This window comes from Patiria miniata, unplaced genomic scaffold (assembly GCF_015706575.1).
Source record: "Patiria miniata isolate m_02_andy unplaced genomic scaffold, ASM1570657v1 HiC_scaffold_24, whole genome shotgun sequence".
In the NCBI taxonomy this organism is placed as follows: domain Eukaryota; kingdom Metazoa; phylum Echinodermata; class Asteroidea; order Valvatida; family Asterinidae; genus Patiria; species Patiria miniata.
This window is the reverse complement of record NW_024037063.1, coordinates 7,834,860-7,855,349: the sequence shown is the minus strand read 5'-3', so window position 1 is coordinate 7,855,349 and position 20,490 is coordinate 7,834,860. Positions and strand designations below refer to the sequence as shown.

The 20,490-nt window shown below is 39.7% G+C and overlaps 1 protein-coding gene across 1 annotated transcript; it reads left to right on the top strand.

Moving 5' to 3' along the window:
* The first annotated feature begins 8 nt into the window (after nt 1–8).
* On the top strand, nt 9–15,797 carry LOC119732242 (translocon-associated protein subunit delta-like). Its single transcript, XM_038205682.1, has 6 exons — nt 9–84; nt 8,658–8,776; nt 10,592–10,663; nt 12,136–12,225; nt 14,860–14,925; nt 15,579–15,797. Exons 1-6 carry the CDS (start codon nt 18–20, stop codon nt 15,681–15,683), a joined length of 519 nt encoding a protein of 172 aa, XP_038061610.1. The 5' UTR covers nt 9–17; the 3' UTR covers nt 15,684–15,797.
* The last annotated feature ends 4,693 nt before the right edge of the window (nt 15,798–20,490 follow it).

Genomic DNA, 20,490 nt, shown 5'->3' with positions numbered 1-20,490 from the left:
ACGTGTCCTCTTTCAACATGGCTTCCCCCAGTTGGAGATCTCTGGTGGTTATTCTTCTTGTTGCATACCCAGTTTTCACACTCGGTAGGTTCTTCGTGTTGGATAATTTGTAACCAGCGAAACGTAAATTCCTCTCGGAAAGATAGAGCACCCATGGAGCTTTAAAAAGGAATGCAGGGCCACGCGAGAACACCTTTTGCTCCTAGCCCAGGACTAGCCCCATAAATGTGGCCTATTTACTGGACTGCCTCCAAACATAGGCCACACATCCACATGTACAAAAATCGTGTCGACGGAGCCAAATTTTGATTTTCACATTTAGGCTTAGTTTGTAGGTTTTTTTTGCTTTAGAAGCATACTCACCCTCTTTATAGGCTAATCAGAAAGTGCTGCCTTTTTCAGATGTATATTTTTCGTGAAATTTCCAGATTCATTTTTACACGTTTGCGTATCAAAATTTCAACATGAAATTTCACAAAAATTAGACATCTGAAAAAGGCAGCACTTTCTGATTAGCCTGTAAAGAGGGTGAGTATGCTTCTAAAGCAAAAAAACCCTACAAACTAAGCCTAAATGTGAAAATCAAAATTTGGCTCCGTCGACACGATTTTTGTACATGTGGATGTGTGGCCTATGTTTGGAGGCAGTCCAGTAAATAGGCCACATTTATGGGGCTAGCCCAGGACCAGGTGGACTCTAGCCCGGTGGACTCCCTTTCCTCCCTACGCTACGTAACGGAGGGAGTCCAGGGTATGAAGTGCTCAAAACCGGGCGGTTTCGTAGTAAAACCGTCGTAGTATTCTATGTCGTAGTATTCTATGTGTCCTTATCTATTGGGCCGCTGGGTTCAGAATTCCATATGCGATGCTGACCGACCTTAATCTGGAAAATAAACTCGATAAGCAACGTTAAACTTGTACGTGTTTGTAGACTCTTTTCATCAGTTTCTCACCGCCGAGTCTATTCTAGTCGTACATGATGTACGTCTGTGCAGCATGTAGTCTGGATCCCTAGACCGGACAATTATTCTCGACGCTCATATCACATCTGGTCCGGGGGCCAGACTATGCAGCATGAATATGCAGTGCGCACGCGCGATTTGCTTAGTAACCACCCTCATACGCACGCGCACTTACTTGAAGGCAATGACCATGATGACCGAGCGTGTTTTCGCGCCAGTTACCAGAAACACGTTTCGGCTTTGGTCATTCACTCATTGGTTGAGCGTTTTCGTGACATCGGTTGGCTGGAGTGACGTCACGGTTCCAACCAAAACTAAACAAATGAGGGCGCTACTAGCGTGTGTGCGCGCTTTCGTACGCACGTACATTGTACATGACGTATGACTCTGGGAATAAACTGATGAAAAGAGACTACAAACACGTACAAGTTTAACGCTGCTTTAGAGTTTATTTTCCTGATTAATGTTGGTCAGCATCACATATGGAATTCCTGAACCCAGCGACCCAATAGGTAAGGACACATAGAAAATGTAGGCATGAAATAAGCTTCTGTAACGAGGTAAAACGTAACAAAAATCTGGTCTAAATTTTGGGTGGTCTTATGTAGAGAATTCTCGTCCTGGACGTTAGTCGTAATGCAATGAAGACTTCCTCCAACCTGGGCTAAGGTGGACTCCAGTCCCTTGGCATGCTTGGCTTTCCGGGGGGTTAGCCCCACTAGTGTGGCCGCGGTATACTGCGCTGAACCTCTGGCCACACACCGTGGTACCGCGCACGGTTTCGATCCAACTCGGACCCAAACCAAGTCGGACCCAAGCCAAGTCGGACCCATGCCAACTCGGACCCATGCCAACTCGGACCCACTACCAACTCGGACCCACTACCAACTCGGACCCACTACCAACTCGGACCCACTACCAACTCGGACCCATCGTTTACAATCATTTGACAGCGTTTTCAATCATTCGACAATTTCATAAAGTTTGTCCACTTATCATCTGTTAATACAGTGATGCTGTTAAGTATAAATTTTCATTGTAGTTGTCAGGTGAAATATCTGTATTGCAGCAGTTTGTCGTTGTAAAGCGCATTGAAATGCTATTTTGAAATGCGCTTTTTCAAGTGTAATTAATTATTTATTTTTATTATTTGTTTCCATTGAAACATATTGCGCTTTAACCAAAAGTAATTAAAATTAAAGTTTAACTAATTATTCATTTTCATATTTGACATCGTTCACGCCATCTTGCTCAATTTAACAGCAATTTATTTCATTTTTAATTCAAACCACATAAATTCAGAACAGATCTTCATAGAAAAATAAAATTGGAAAGTATGACATTGAAACATAAACACTTTCAAACATGACATTATTAATTCAATAAATATAAGTAAACATTATAAGCCATTAAATAAAATAAATAAGGTATAAAAACAAAGTCTTTTCTAATCTCTACATGTACACAATGTATGTATTTAAAAAAAGAAACCACATAAACACCACTGCATACACTGCAAGAAAAATGAAGGTTCCATATTGAACAAAAAAGGTTAATAAAAAAAATATAAAAAGTTACACAGATTCGTAAAAAAAAAACCAGCATGTGAACTAAAAAAAAGATCAACTTATTAAATACCCACAAAAAGGAGTATTGGAGCTCTGGGAAGATTATCCTTCAAGGCCTTACAGGTAGCTGCCTGTATGTTCGACTATGATGTTCCATGGGGGAAAAAGATAATCAAAAAAGTATAAAAGGTTAAACAGAATCGTAAAAAAATACTATTAAAAAAAAACAATTACATGAAATGAAAGGCCTATTTCAAATTAATAACTTCCTCACTGAACAAAATGTGTAATATGCTTATACCAGAAAACAAAGTAAGTGAATTTAAATATATAATTAAATGAAATTAACTGCCTAAATGGGTAAAAAAATATTATTATTAAATGACAGGAGTATAAACGTATAAACGTGCCATTTCCAAGTACCCAAAAATAATTAAAATTAAAAAGCGTTCTATTAAAAAAAATAATAAATAAACATCTTGGCATACACTTCAATGAAAACGAAGGTTCCATAATAAATGAAGTATAAAAAGTCAAATTCTGAATTTTTTCGGGTAATCGATAGAGCTTGGAAATACATGTCGGGTTCCATAATATATTTATAAAAAAGTATGAAAGATTAAACAATGTCGTATAAAAAACCACAAACTTCAAGGCCAGCATGTGAATTGGTTGAATGTTCCTGAGTCAGATTAGTCTTTCTAATTAGGAATTATCTTTCATTCACTTCGATCTTCGCAGTGGTAACCTTTTTACCCGCTTCACTGAACTGATCAAGGGGTGCCGATACTGCTGAATGAACTTGCCGCTGTTTGTGTGAACCGGGGACCGCGCGTTGGTTCATCCGCGAAGATTAATCTCTTGGCGCTGGTGCGCAGCGCTATGAATGGGGGAGAATGATTGACAGATCAATGTTACTGCATGCATTGTGTTTGACATTTTCGAACTGCATTCCTAATTTCCTTAACTTGATGATTACCTTTCTGTGACATATTGAAATCCTTCATTGGGTGTGATTTAATTTGGTTTATATTATTTGGCACACACAGAAAAAGCAGATGAAAAAGGAAAACATTGCACATAGATATCCATTTCTTCATGTGAATGAGTTATAGAGAGCAAAGTCAACGTAGTATGATCAAACAACAAAACTAAAAGCCCCATTCTGACCAATATAATTACAGAATATCTTCACTATAAGCACTGTAACATTAAGATGATCTATAAATATAATCTCTGAAACTAATGATTAAGTCATTGTTGGGTCCGAGTTGGTCATGGGTCCCAGTTGGTCTTGGGTCCGAGTTGGTCTTGGGTCCGAGTTGGTAGTGGGTCCGAGTTGGTAGTGGGTCTGAGTTGGTAGTGGGTCCGAGTTGGCGTGGGTCCGAGTTGGCGTGGGTCCGACTTGGCATGGGTCCGACTTGGCATGGGTCCGAGTTGACCTGATGCCCCGCGCACTACTGAGGGCATTTTCATAAAAATTACGGTCCGTTTCTTACATATGGTTGTATTCTATGATGTCCCATCTATCACTTCTGGGGATGTCAGACAAGTCGACCGTTGAGACAACTCGACTCGGGACAAGTCGACCGTTGAGACAACTCGACCGTTGAGACAAGTCGACCGTTGAGACAACTCGACTCGAGACAACTCGACCGTTGAGACAGCTCGACTTAATGGAAATGTATACACGTGGAGCGGGAAAAGTTGCAAAAATCTGTGGCAGGACCGGTCCCGGGCGCGGCGCGGGCATACTCGATGCACAGAGGGCGCTCCGATCCGGTGGCCGTCGCGCTCGTCGGGCGGGCCGCGAGGACCGGGCCCAGCATACGGCACGTCAACCATCGCGGTAAGTGGGCGCACAGGCCCGGCAAAAACGATGTCACCGTGCACGGTACGGACAAGTTGACATGCAAGTGGGCACACAGGCCCGGCACAAAAAAAATGCCACCGTGCACAGTACGGACAAGTTGACATGCAAGTGGGCGCACAGGCCCGGCACAAAAACGATGCCACCGGGCACGGTACGGCCACGTTGACCGGGGATGCGCGCACAGGCTCGGAAAAAACGGACAATCACGCTGCGCTATATCGGCTCTGTTATATGCAACAAAAAAACTTGGCCGCCGTCAAAAGTCCCGGTACTATCCCCAAAACTAAGCCCAAAAACATGCAAGGCGACTTGTCTCAACGGTCGAGTTGTCTTTCCATTCATCGCACAAACGGTCGAGTTGTCTCAACAGTCGAGTTGTCTCAACGGTCGACTCGTCCCGAGTCGAGTTCTCTCAACAGTCGACTTGTCTGACCCCCACTTCTGGGATGCTTAGGTGTAATGATGTTCAATTTTCCTAGATATTCTTGAATCTTTCTGGAGCCCATATGCACTCGTGAAACGTCTGGTGATGGCAGCCATTTTGAATGTGACAAGAGATGACCTCAAGAGCTGTGACATCTCGTTTATGCAAATTGCTTGTCGAGCGAGGGCGCGAGTTGCAAATGCGACGGCTGTTTCCTGTGCCGTGGATCCTGAATAGAGATCAGTGCATGTGGCCCCCAGACGATAAATGCATGGTACAGGAAACAGCCGTCGCATTTGCAACTCGCGCCCTCGCTCGACAAGCAATTTGCATAAACGCGACGTCACAGCTTGAGGTCATCTCTTGTCACATTCAAAATGGCTGCCATCACCAGACGTTTCACGAGTGCATATGGGCTCCAGAAAGATTCAAGAATATCTCGGAAAATTGAACATCATTACACCTAAGCATCCCAGAAGTGATAGATGGGACATCATAGAATACAACCATATGTAAGAAACGGACCATAATTTTTATGAAAACGCCCTCAGTAGTGCGCAGTACCACGGTGTGTGGCCAGAGGTTCAGCGCAGCATACCGCGGCTACACTAGTGGGGCTACCCCGTCGGTAGACTGTATGCTGCGTCGCCGCGCTGATGGGTCCGGGCGGCCCGACGCGACGGCCACCGGAGCGCTCATTGTGCATCAACGTGTGCCCGCGTGCCGCGCAGGCCGGGCCCGGTCCTCGCGGGCATGGCACGCCTGCCCGACGCGACGGCCACCGGATCGGAGTGCCCTCTGTGCATCGAGTGTGCCCGCGCCGTGCCCGGTCCTGCCACAGATTTATGCAACTTTTTCCGCTCCACGTGTATACATGTACATTTCCATTATTAAGTCGAGTTGTCTCAACGGTCGACTTGTCCCGAGTCGAGTTGTCTCAACGGTCGAGTTGTCTCAACGGTCGAGTTGTCTCAACGGTCGACTTGTCCCGAGTCGAGTTGTCTCAACGGTGGACTTGTCTGACATTCGGCTTTCCTCCCTACGTTACGGAGGGAGTCTACTTCTGAAATCAGAAGGCTTCTCTCCGTCAGCCTTCTGAGAGCCTTCAGATTCGGGGGTCAGCACTCTATGGCTTTTGGACATGCCCTTTGATAGACGAAATACCTTTGTCTGAAATTCCACTTTTTGAAACACAAATCCACCCAAAAAGTTGAGCTTGTTGATCCATAACTCTGTAATATTTTCACGCAATTGACATTTGGATCATGGGACAATTTTTTTGGGTGGAAAATCTGAGTTTTTAATCACCAGCCTCGCGTCTCCGATCTGACGAATGCAAGGTTATGTTCATGTGTGTGTTTACGTATGTTGCGCGTGCGCTGATCTTCGCGTGACCTCAGCAGGTCAACTCTACATTCGGCTCGACCATTTGGGATGGAGGGGAGATTGTATGCTTTGCATCGCGAAACAGTACATCATGATGCGCGGGCGGCATCAGACGGGCCAATCACGAGGCCACGTGATAAATGCTGCGGATAATTTGGTATCGCACTGACGCTCTGGGCACTCCTCATGTTCGGATCTAGACCCATGAACGTGGCGTTGTATACAACGCCATGCTGTTGTGTATTTTGGAACCTAGCAAAATCGATCCGCCATACATAATTTCATATGGATGTTGAGTACTCACCTAGAAATCTAAATTTGCCTTCCCGCGTGTTCAGGATGTGTCATTTCGACAAAATTTGCCATCAATGAAGACCCATACGAACATGTAGAAATTAGATTTTAACCTGACAAGTGACCCTGACAAATGACCCTGGACGAGTACCCAGGGTCATTTGCGTGCAAAATTATCGGAGCCCTCCGAACTACCCGTCTGCTTCATGTGGCGCATATGATAGGCGGCGTCTGATTGGCCAATAACGAGACCACGTGATAAACGCAGCTAATACATTGTAATTTGGAATTGCACTTACGATCCGGACAAAAGGAATGCCCGGAGCGTCAGTGCGATACCAAATTATCCGCAGCATTTATCAGGTAGTAAATCACATGCATCAGGAGGAGGTTGCAGGACTTCTACTTCGACGTCGAGATCTTGCCAGATTTTACCTCGAATTTCGTTTGAATGCCAGATTTGGCGTAAAAGCAGATTTCAACATGTTCAAGAAAGCTTGATATGTGAATACTTATCACACGGTTAGGCAATGTTCAGTCTTTGTCACGGAAGGACGATTTCGCTTGGTTCGAACATGTACAAGAGCATGGCGTAGTTTACAAGCCACGTTCACGGGTCTAGTCCGGATCGTAAGTGCGATTCCAAATTATCTGCAGAATTTAACACGTCATGCACTTGGCCCACTGATCTCTATATAAAGACACCGCATACAAAAACAAACGCTGATGTAACGCACATGCAGGCACCAGACTATTCAAAAATCTTGATCCAATACCAGGGTGAGAGAGCAGGTAGTGGTGGGCGCGTTACAATGATTTTCAGAACCGCCGAAACCAATTTAATGCCCTCAGTCGTCCAATGTTAAGTTTCATTACCGCATGTACAAATTCTTTGGCACTCATCAGATCAGCTGCAGTTAGCTAGGTCCCTGCAGCTACATAGACTTACCTAGCCCCATAAATGTGGCCAACTTTAATACTGGACTACCTTTCATAAAGGCCACACTTGGAACATGTACCCGAAAATGTAGAACTTTGTCAAATTTGGATTTTCACATTTAGACTTGATTTGTAGTTTATTTATGCTTTAGAAGCATACTGACCCTCTTTATAGCAATAGAAAATTAGTCCCTCCCTTTTTCACACATCTACTTTCGTGTAATTTTGTTCTGGAATTTAGATACGCAAACATGTGCAAACGAACCTGGAAATTACACGAAATATAGACGTCTGAAAAGGGGGTGACTAACTTTCTATTGCTTTAACCCTAACCCCCTAGGCCCTTGTTGCTTACAACCATCCTCAATCCTCCAAAATCCTCCAAAATTTTCCAAAATTTTGCAACTCCGCCTAAATTTTTCAAAATTGTCAGACAGTCCTGCCTCAAAATGCATTCATCCTCAATCCTCCAAAATCCTCCTCATCCCAAAACTTTGCACTCGTGTTTAAATGAAGGATAACCAACGCCAAATCCTTCAAAATCATCAGACAGTCCTGCCTCAAAATGCATTCATCCTCAATCCTCCAAAATCCTCTTGTGCTTCATTCACCATTCATCCTCAATCCTCCAAAATCCTCATGTGCTTCAATCACCATTCATCCTCAATCCTCCAGAATCCTCATTTGATTCAATCACCATTCATCCTCAATCCTCTAGAATCCTCCAAAACCGCCAGGAGGATTTTGGAGGAGTTAGGTGGGTTAGGGTTAAAGAGGGTTAGTGTGTTTCTACAGGGTGAGTAAAAAAAACATAGTGTGACTTGAACATGCATGTTAAAGTCATTATTTACTTGGACACTGGTCCTTCTAGAGTTCAGTACAGACCTCGCGGCTAGCTAGCTGCAAACCCCTGTTTTACACCCTTTATTTAAACAGTGACCCTATGGAAATGGCTCAATTCTGTATTCAAAAGTGTTCAAACAATACAGTGTACATATTAATACAGCGTGTTTCTGCCCTTTGATTTCAGAACATGATTGAGCATTTTAAAAGCTCCTCGTGTTAGATGTACATTGTACTTACAATATATCGGGGAATAGTTTATCTTGGCGGAGGTCAAGTGCACTCTCTGAGTGCTTTCTAGTTTAATTTGTTTGTGAATGCATTTCAACTTCTTAAATTGATGATGAAATTCTCTGTATGTACATGCAGGTGATACATGCATTGGAGCTTCTACGGACCATAAGGTGTACACAACAACTGATGCAACTAGTTCTACAGAGTCTGTATTTCTCATTGAGTTCACACTTGTCTGCAAAAACAATGCCAAGGTACAGTCAAGCTTAGTACATGTACATGTGCACATAAAAACTTCCTTAATGTTTTGATGTTTTAATTCTTTTGCAAATTTGCTAATTATTAAATTTGTATTGTAAATCAATTAATGTATCCATCCATCTCTGGCACTTGCGCTGTTAGATGTTGGATGAAATAAATAAATAAACTAGAAATGTGTTTGTGGACAAACACAAGCTGTTTCGGATATTCGAAATAATTTGTGCACGTGACGAACAATCAGTGATGTTACTAAAACTGTCATCTATAACAGCACATTATACGTACATGTCAAGTTATAACCAAATCGAACGTATAGGTCTGTAAATATAGGCCTATAAAGAACAAAATGCCCCTTTAAGGGACGTCACGTGACATTTGATGATGACATCACATGAATTTTCATCTATAACCCATCTCGGCATTGGTACGATCACGAATTTCTTCCAGGATTATCTGTGGGTGGTAGTCTAAGTGTGTACCAGGTCTAACGTCAATCGCATAATTTACAAAAGTGCCAAAGTAGAGTGTTTTAAAACGTGTACAAACCCTATGGGGAAAAATGCATCTTTAATGTGATGTAACCAAACACCTGATGACGTCACGATCACGAATTTCTTCTAGGACCATCTGTGGGTGGTTGTCTAAGTGTGTACCAAGTATAAAGTCGATCAAATTTACGAAAGTGCCAAAAAGTGAAGCGTTTTAAAACGTGTACAAAACCTATGGGGAAAATGTGCATCTTTAATGTGATGTAACGTGACACCTGATGACGTCATGATCACGAATTTCTTCAAGGACCATTTGTGGGTGATGGTCTAAGTGTGTACCAAGTGTAACGTCGATCAGATTTACGAAAGTGCCGAAATGGAGCGTTTTAAAACATGTACAAACCCTATGGGGAAATAAGCATCTTTAATGTGACGTAACCTGACTCTTGATGACGTCACGATCACGAATTTCTTCTAGGACCATTTGTGGGTGGTAGTCTAATTATAAATTAAGTTTAAAGTCGATCGGATTTACGAAGATACCAAACTGGAGTGTTTTAAAACGTGTACAAAACATATGGGGAAAAATGCATCTTTAATGTGACGTAACCTGACACCTGATGACGTCACGATCACAAATTTCTTCTAGGACCATCTGTGGGTGGTGGTCTCAGTATGTACCAAGTCTGAAATCAATCGGATTTATAAAAGTGGCAAAGTGGACTGCCAGAAGAAACGTGTGTTAAACCTATGGGAAAAAGTCTGAAAAAGGAGAAAAAAAAAAAAAAAAAAAAAAGAAAAAAAAAAATCTTAACGAAAACAAGAGCTGTTTCGGTGTGTACACCGAAACAGCTAATAAATAAATAGATAAATGATGGTTCTACCCACATAAGATAAAAATGGGTACCCTTGAGGGCAGAGATGGTTAATGTGTTTGAATTGGCAACCTGAAAAATGGATGCTTAGAGTTGTGAGTACAACTTGAGATAGTCTGAGCAATATTTGATTGGTTGCATGAGCAGGTATAGTCATGCAAAGCACTTGATCCTAGTTAAAAGCGCTATAAAATAATAGGTGAACCTTTGTGATTCATTTGAAAACACATTTATTATGAAATATCTACACTGGAGGGTATGGTGTACAGGACAGTGACTTAGACTATGTGGATGAAGTGCACAATCACAAACATATACCACCCAGGAATGTTTGTGATTGGAAATGGTACGACCCAAGATTTGAACGCTAACATTCCTGTAGCTTTAATTGAACAAATGGCAATGATGTATTTTCTTTGAAATATTATCTTGCGTTTGAATGCAGAACTTGTTTTTGAATGCGGAGATCTCTGGCAAGCAGCTCCCTGTTTCTCGTTTTGGAGACAATCAGTATCAGGTATGGAATTGAAATAGGTCCATTTACATATAATATATCATCAGACATTTCTGACATTTAAGGGTTCAAATTGACCAGATGCCTTGAAGTTTTAGGCGCAAAACAGTTTGAGATGGGAAAAAATTGAAACTGACAGTACGGACACCAAGAAACATTTCTGTTACTTATTGTTGAACTGTAAAACTGGGCATGTGACATGAGAAGTTCATGCTTCAGCCTTTTAGTAATACTCAAGTGCCCTTGATTTGTCCAGCTTGACTGTTCCCTATTCTTGTTGGTTATGACAGCTATGAAAACAGGACTGCTCAAACAAGTATATATGCTGAGTGAAACAGAAGACATGCATTCAGATTAGAACAATCTGTAGCCAAAGGATAATAAACTATTTAAAAAAACGGTTGTAGAAATAATCCACCTCATTGCCAGAATTACCAGGGTTTGTAAAAATAGATGCCTTGACATTTCTTCAATTTCACTGAAATGCATATGTGCTCTTGATTTTTGAGTTAAAGTGACATATACATGGATAAAAGTTGTACAATACATGTCACCAAAGTACTATCTACTTATGATTGTACAAATGTCAAGAGACAGCCTTAGTATTGTATGCTGTGTTTTATCAAAGCTGTCAGATAAAGATATCTTGGGATGGTTGAACTTTTGTGAACTCATGTATGGAATGCTGCTTCAGATCATAATACATGTACAGAGTTGATTGCTATTTGTTCAGGATTTTGTAACTATTAAGCACCATTTAAAAGTTTAACCACTGACGCCTTTGATATCGGGCATGTTTATATACATGTACCTGTACATGCATAAACAAAAGGCGCATCCTTATTGATTGCATTGTTCATTTTGTTCTGGAATTTACTACCTTACGGAGACATGCACACAATAGGGAACAAAAGATTGTATACGTCTCCAGAAGAACATTTCTATAGATGAATACGTCTCCACAAGAATTTCACGAAATAGATATATGGATTTTACTCAAAAACTAGGAATTTCCAAGGTAGGTTGATCTGTCGCAAATGGAAGAGTTTTAAAAAAGGGATATTTAGTCCAAATTTCAGCCCAGGAAATTAATTCTGGTTAAAATAAGAGCATTTTGAAACTTCAATTTCAAATTCGAAAACTTTACTACACGAGAACAAAGAAATGTCTCCACAGGAATACAAATTCCAGAATGGGTGTGTTTACATGTTTATACGATTGTCAAAGTGGCTCCTGTGGCATTCCATGACAAATGTCACATTTGATTCTAATTCATTTTTTCTAATTTGTTTTTTTATTTAACACAGAACTCGTGTGCCTGCCAAAACTCTGTTGTGTCTGATGAAGCATAAGTGGCTTAAGTTATATAATTATTTGATGCTTACTGCATGCCATCTTGTATTCCAAACCAATTTATCTACAATTAATCACTGTAGAGAAACTCTAGAACTCACAACAAGAATTCTCATTCACAGGTAAGCTGGACTGAGGAACATAAGAATGCACCATCTGGTAACTATGAAGTGAGATTCTATGATGAGGAAGGATTTAGTGCTCTGAGGAAGGTAGGTTTATTTACAAAACATTTTGTTGAAAGAGATTCCAGATAGCTGCATGAGTTCTCAAGCAGTGCAATGGGCTTGGTTGTGGAGCTTGTCAGCCATGCATTGCATGCTGTTAGACATGAGAGTTTCTGCAGTTATAACTGGAGGGGTCATTCTATTAGACATTGCACTTCTTATCCTTGCTGGTTGATGATGTTCAAAAGTGAAAGGGACAGAGGTAGATCCAAAAGTTACAGAAGAGATTAATTAACACTTTTCTCATTCAAAATAAGTAAGATTAAATTTACAAAGAATGTAGAAGGGGAGGAAATATTTTGCATTTGTTGTGTATGATCAACTTGTGTGATACACATGTACATTTACAGTATACCATACATTTGATTTGTTTTATTGAAACCAAAATATGATTTGAAGGTTTGTACGGTGAAGACAGCAATGAGATAAGGTTTAGGATTGCACCTTGTAACATCTCTCTTTTGTGAGTTTGTGAGGAGACGTCATCTTCTGACCATAGGCAAGGCATACTGTCAGAAATATTGAGTTTCCCCGGGATCTTCTCAGAACCTCACAAACTCACAAAAGAGATTTGTTACATGGTGTTACTGTAAAATTGATCTTAAAACAAAATAAAATGGCACACTTATGATGCCTAATGTCAAGCTGATTGCGTGAGTATACCCAGATACAGGGTGACTCACAGGATAAGGCCTTGTCTCCCACAGCCAACATTCCATCTGGGTATTGACCACAGTCCGTAGAAGTTTCACTGTTATTCAGCCATGCATAGAAAGGTTACAGGCCTTTCTTTGTGACTACCCCCAACACACTACCAACATAATGTTCAGGATAGGCCTCTTGCTGTGAACACAATGGGGACAATGGGCCTCTGGTCAATGAAACAAATAAAAGGAATAACAGAATGTGATATCAATTGAATGGAATTACATTTATTGAACTTGAAAGTGAATGACAGATCAGGTTCACAGTTAACTGTCCCGCTGCTCGACCTTCCACCTGCCTGTCGTTCAGATCAATGCATAGTTGTGCCCATGTCCTCTTGTCTGCAATAGCTCTGCGGACCATCCATGTTCTTCTGAGGGCTTCGTTGGCGAAGTCCCTGCAGAGTGTTTGGCAGAATGCCGTACGCCTGGTCCTTAAGGTACCCCCAAAGAAAACATTAAAGAGGGGTAAGATCTGGCGATCTTGGCGCCCCTTATTCAGGTTCTTGCTGTTGCCTTTTTGTCTGTATTTTACAATATTTCTTCACATGTTCCGAGTGTTAGGCTGCCATACGTCTGGAAAGTGTTCTCCAAACGGGCGTAACTTGTCTTGTACGCTGCTGGTTTCATCAAATGTACTGACCATGATAAAGTCCCTTTGGGCAGCAGTAAACTGTGGCCTTGCCATGGCTACTTTGAATTGATCCGTCTAGCAGTGTGCTAGCCATTAAATAGACATTCCCTTAAAAATATCCGGAAACATTGTGTTGTAGTGTTTTGGGTCGTTAAAAAGAAAGGCCTGTATCGTTTTCAAGAATGGCTGAATATCGGTGAAACTTCTACTGACCGTGGTCAATACCCAGACCAAATGTTGGCTGAAGGGAAGAAACCGGTAACCTTTCCCGTTGTTGTGGGAGACAAGGACTTATCCAAAGGGACATTTTTTTTCTCGCCCTGTATAGTGATCAACTCAAAGAAAGTTGTCTGCACGCACAGTTAATTTTTTTTTAAATGATTCAACAATCCCTTTTATTTTCTGTTTTCAAGTCCTGAACATGTCTCAACAAAGATCCTTCCTTGGAGATAAAGATTTGCAATTATTCAGGGTGGTCCAAAAAAAAAAATACTTCCACTACCTTGCGACTCAAAGCACCTGTACCAATTGATGGAGAATCCTTTTAGAAGTCCTAAATATCCCGATACGGTCCAGTAGTTTTTGCTGCAGAGCCTATTTTGTGAAGCACACTTCTATCATGTGGTATTATTACATAATAATCCCTCTATCATTTAAAATGTAAGTCAAATTCCCGGGCGCGATTTTGTAATTCATCGGGACAAAACTGACCCCCACCTTGCTTCACAAAATAAGCTCTAGAACAAAAACTACTGAACCGAATCGGACGATCTTGGTTTCATATTTCTCTTAAAAAGATTCTCTGTGCATTGGTATATGTGGTTTGAGCCTCAGAGTAGTGGAAGTATGGGGTTCCTTTTTTTTTGCCACTCTGTATTTCTGTTCATGTATGTGTACAATACATTTCTATAGAGCCTAGTCGAGGTTGAACTATTGTTACCAAAGGACCAAAAATAGGCCAAAAAATACTTAAGCAGATAAGGTGTTGGGAGACAACTGTCTTGAGAAGTGAACATGCTGGTGTACTACAGCAGATATTACAAACTGGATGTCACTTATCTGTGTTCCGTATCCTAAAGTATGGTTTCCTGACAATTTTGAGTTTGGGCCAAAGTTCAAAACTAGCTTTGAGCTAGGGGCTGAAATGCTTATGGTGCATAGAAGTATGAAATTGTAAAGAAACTTTCATTCAACCTGAGTGGGTCACCTCAAATTATATGGAATTGAGTGGATTTGGCAAAGAATGACCTTCTGTTTGTGCATATTGTTTTGCATTTGCAGGCCATGAGAGCAGGGGATGATTCTGCCAAAGTCAAGCCAGCCTTCACAATTAACGTGGCTCACAGGGTAAACTTTGCTTCATGAAGCATTTTGTTAACATGAATTATTTTTCCTACCAAAATTGTATTTGTATGGAATGGACTTGTTTGAGAATACCCCAATAATAGAATACAAAAAACTGTGCACAAGCAGGACCTGAACCATGACTTGCTTATCATGGAAGCAACCTGTTTTTGAGTTTCACCCCAAAAATGGATTTAGTTTTGTAAATTGCTATTTTGATAGAAATATTGTTTACATTGAATGAGACATCTACAGAAAAAAAATCTGCCTATAGATGTTTAGTTATATAATAAATAGTTCAAATAATTTGTGGCCAAACAAAAATTCAGTTCTTGCAGGGTAGACTGGTCCCCGCCCCCTTTTAGAATCAATAATTTGGGGACCAGGACTAGTCTAGTCACAGGGGGGATCTGATTGTTCAAAGATTTGCAGATACCAAAACTGAAAAGGCCGGGTTTGTTGGTGGTTATTAAAAAAGCACTAACCTTTTGAAATTTGTTCAGGAAAAGAATTGTATTTGTTGAAGAGAACGGGCAGTACTTCTTTAAGCCTAATAACCAAAGCACACAGGTTGAAGATGAAGAAATGTGACTGCACCATGCAACAGAATTGATCATTACTTTCTCCTGTAATTTTCTATCTTGTGTTGTCAACAGGGTGTGTCTCATGGACCAGTTGTAGGCACCGAGATGATAGCATCTGGCTTGGCACTCCTGCTATGGTACTCTGCTTATCGGGCTAAGAGCAGGATTCAAGCATAATTTAGCATCAAGCATCATCTTATTTTCATCAAAATGTCATAAGATAAATCATGGAAATAATATACAAATATTGTAGTAAAACTAGCCTCCCGAGGTGATCCATGGACATTCTATTTTCCCGAGGCGAAGCCGAGGGAAAATAGAATGCTCCATGGATCACTGAGGGAGGCTAGTTTTACTACACCACGAGATAAAGCAGTCAATATTTGTTTTATAACACCTCCCCCACAGATTCTGCTTGGTTTTAATATTTCAAATTATTTAAATCTGAATACAGTTGAAATAAATTTCAATTTCAGTACAAAATTGGTGGAAAATGTATTTCTCTCTTCCAAACTACCCTTCACGAAATGTTTGAACCCAACTCTGTGGCGCTCTCTTTGGAACAAAATGCGCAACGCGCAACCCAGCATGCATTTGCACACAAATACCGCGCCGTGGATATAGTACTTTGGTTGCTAATGGTAGTTCTTTGGTTGCTACGGGTATAGTACTTTTGGCCGTGCACACACATATAGCAAAAATAGCGAGTACATGTGACTCGCTCTTGGCCAATCAAGACACAGAATCTGTGGGTGAGGTGTTATAAACTAATCTATTGCACACATAGACGACAACATGTACGCCTCTCCAGTGCCACAGAGCACGTTCCAACAAACAGCCATGCATCAACTTCCCAAGTAATTTTACAATTTTATACAGCATGTGAGTGGACTAATTTCATTTGAATTGCTAAAACAAGATTACATATACACAGTTGCAGTCATCAGAATAAACCTTAACTACTGTGTGTTTCATATGTAACATACTGGAGAATTTCTTTATCCACTGTGTTTAAGCTGGAATCCGTTATATCAATCATTTGATCAACAACCCATCGGGAAAAAAAACTATTTTATTTTGCAAGTCCTTTTTTGCAAATCAGTTTTTCAGTTGGAATTTTGTAGTTTTGCAAATAAAGATGACCCTCTTGACTGAATTCTGTGTTCCTTTTTTCAGTTGATATTGTCTCTCTACTGTCAATACAGATATTTGTTTGTATCCTTCATCATTTGGCAACACAAGGAAAAATACATGTACAAAGAAAGGATTTAAAATGTGAATCAAATACGGTTGTGGTCATATTCTGTTTTATAAATATAGTTTCAATTTTTTGAGGTTACAATTCTTGTTTGGTTACTCATGATGGCCTAGTCATTCCAAATACCTACATCGGGTCCACTGCTGCTGTCTTTTGTCCCAAATTGACAAATAGAAAATCAGAATCGCCGAACCTTATGTTTCATATTAAATGTGATCTGTTTGAAAAGTGGCTACAATAGTGTCGTACCAGCAAACAGCATTGGGGCATACTATAAAGTTTGGGTCCAAAGTGCGACATTTTTTCTGTCCCTGTTGCCTCTTAACCGCGAATTTGTCACACAATTATCATTCAAAATGAGTTCAAACTGTTCTCATTTGTTGGATAGGTAGTTTGCTTTCAATCACTCTAAGAGGGTAAAAGGCATTAAGGGATGCGTCCAGAAGTCACAAAATTGTACACGTCGGATGTAACGGGAGGAAAAATAGTGGAGCCTAAATGTATAAACAATCCAGTGACATGCATTTTTTTTTAGGTGAACCAGGTCCTGCTCAGGTAGTACACACACACAACGGGCTCCTACAACCAATAGGGTTACAAAAATGCAAGCCCGCCTTGTCTTTCAGATACATGTCTTTAAGTATTACAGCTTTGCATTCAAAGCCTGGTTTTTGCAAACACTGTTGCGCATGCGTTGAATTTGCATATTTTTGCATATTAGATCACGCCCCATTCCTTTTCGTTTTCTGTACTCTCTGGTGCACAGACGGTGTCGTATAGCGGTCTTCACGTTACCCGGCCGCTGTAGGTTGTACCACTTGGAACTTGGGGTTTTTTTTAAGTAGTAGTTATACACATGTATTTCCATGAATGACTGAAAAGTTGACCAACTACTTGACTGTTATGAAGGCTTCTTGAAACGGTTACGTGCGATTAAAAATATACTAATAATAACTAAATTAACCCCCTAAACTGTATAAGGATATTGTTTGGTACAAGAAGTCAAAGAAGTACATGTACACACAGTAATTACAGATGTCTTTCCTTTAATACATTCAAGGCAAGATTATAATAGTCATAAAAAAAATGGATGCAAGTCAAAAATCAAATAAGATTATGGGCTCACATATCAAATATAACTTGAATAGAAATCATCATTATCACTCAAATTACAGGCAATAGGAAACTGCATCAATTTTTTTGAATTTCTTTGATCGATGTAGTCCATCATTTGCAATTAAGAAGCACCGTTGGAAAGGCCTTCTTTTGTTGATTTCTGCTAAATGACAGCTTGCCAGAAAGAATAATTTCACAGGGAGTTTAGTCCCCTTACTATCTTTCATCCAAGTATGTTTTTCAACAATAATTAGCCAGTTACTTTTTGGGTAGCTGCAAATGATAGACTCTGGCTTTAAAGCATTTTAATGTTGAGAATCAAAACATTGGAGGGATATTTGTGAAAAGAGCTTTGATTACTAGTGATATTGGTAACTAATTTCTAAATGCCTTGTGAGTCCTTATACAAACACAAAGCTGTCTTTTAAATTGGCCTGTAGAAAGATGTATAAATCCAACATCAGAAATATATACAATTATCAGAAATCCCAATGAGTTCGAAAAAAGTCACAAATTATAAAAAGGCCTTTTTTACAAAAATAGTTACTTTTGCAAATACATTTATAGTAATATAAAAGGTTTCAGTAATAAGATTATTATTACAAATCATTAAAAATGTTGAAACTGATCTTATAACAAGCGCAATGCAAACATGTTTCCAGCAACAAAGACTTATTAAAATCTTAGACTGATATACACTTTTATAATGAAATAATTGCTGTACTTTGCACATATTTATCATCTTCATCCCCATTTAGTTCATTTTGGTATTTATTAATCTTGATATAAATTGTTTTAAACATGCATATTGATGCTCATATCGATTTCATTATACCGAATTATACACAAATCAACCGTTAATAATGAAATAAATCTTACATTTTAATTAATAAAACTTGAGAATATTATACTTAGAAATATAAACATTTCTCAGCCAGATTTATCTTCTGTTTATGTACACATACACTGCAGCATGCAACTGTCATTTCTATCCAAAAGAAAAATGTTATGTGGCATGAGAAGTAAAGTCAAAGGTTTATATAACTACCTAGGTTGAGAACCAACCTTTTGATATAGTGTATTTCTATCTGTTAAAGGGAAAATACAACATTTGCAAACATCAAAAAATAAAATTACCAAATCATTTTGAAATACCTTGCTGGACTGTTAGTGAATGACAGTGTAAAGCATCCTGTAAAATCATGGCACCTGGTATACTGTCATTTTCAAGAAAAGTGGTATTTTGTATCAATTTCCAACGCTGATCGGCCGATCAGCGTTGGAAAAAACTGGCTTTTTTCAAATACTGGCCCCAGTTGACCATCGCACTTGTTTGCAATCGATTACACACCTATGAACGGGTACAAGCCAGCTAGACTGGTTCCCTGACCTTACAATTCCCCAATATTTGTAAACTGCTTTGTTTCTTCTTAAATGGAGTCAGGGGACCAGACTACAGGAAAATGATTGTTTTTCTTGGTTTTTATAGCATTTTCGAACCCAAAACCTCAAAAAGTCAGTGTAACTATATTTGCTATATATTTCCAACCCCCCAATTCCATCCATTTCTGAAAATTACAGCAAAAGCAAATGATGTATATTCCCTTTAACAAAGAAAAACACCAACAAAATGTTCATTTCCTTTATACTACATCAATAGCATGCTCAGTTGAGTACAAGATACAATACTACATCTATACTTCTCTTCACCGACTACATGATCTTTACTATACATTGAAAAGATACATTCTAAAATTAATATATTTGTGAGGGGTTCTTGCAAAATGAGATGGAACGGGGCACAGGTCAGGTCATACTGGAGATACATGTCAATGCAAACAACCAAATGGGGCTGTTGAGTTTGTTTTTGATTTTTCAGATTTAGAGATTTACATGTATGTGATCTTTCAGATTTGCATTTATTTTCTTATAACTTTCATAATCTACACATATGTTAAGGACTACCTGGTACATTTGGCATCTTTGGTTTTCCCTACAAATCTCGAAACTTTAAAGACCTTTTTCTCAGTATTTTACTTTTTTGACATGTCAATAAATGAACTTGAAGCAGCCCTACTTGGCAACGGAGTGTCGGATCAACGAAGTGCAACGAGCAGTATTGTAAGGAGAATTGATCTCTTTTCTCATACCTGCAAATCCTCATTTGACCCCTGCACAGTTCTATCTCCTGTTGCCAGAACGCCTCTCATTTGGTTAAATGTACTTGATTTATTTATCTAATTGATCGACCCCTGTTCCATCTATATATTTCATAGTTATTTTCCACTTGATGCATGTACATGTGTGTGAAAATTCCTTGATACAATTGTTTACCTATGCTGAATCCAGTCAATGCAGAACATCAAAGCAATGAAGAAATTGTCCCCCCAAAAATTATATTGGTACATACCCATGAATGCAGAACTGTACATGTACGTAGTTTCACTTTACAATATATATGTATATACTCATACTTGGTAAAACTAGTCAAACCTCTGAAAAGGCAATCCTGCAATATAAACTGCACTAGTGCTAAAAACTATTCACATGAAACAGTTTCTATCCAATTTGCTTGTTCCCATTCAAGTCAACAAAGTTGTAAGGTGTCAT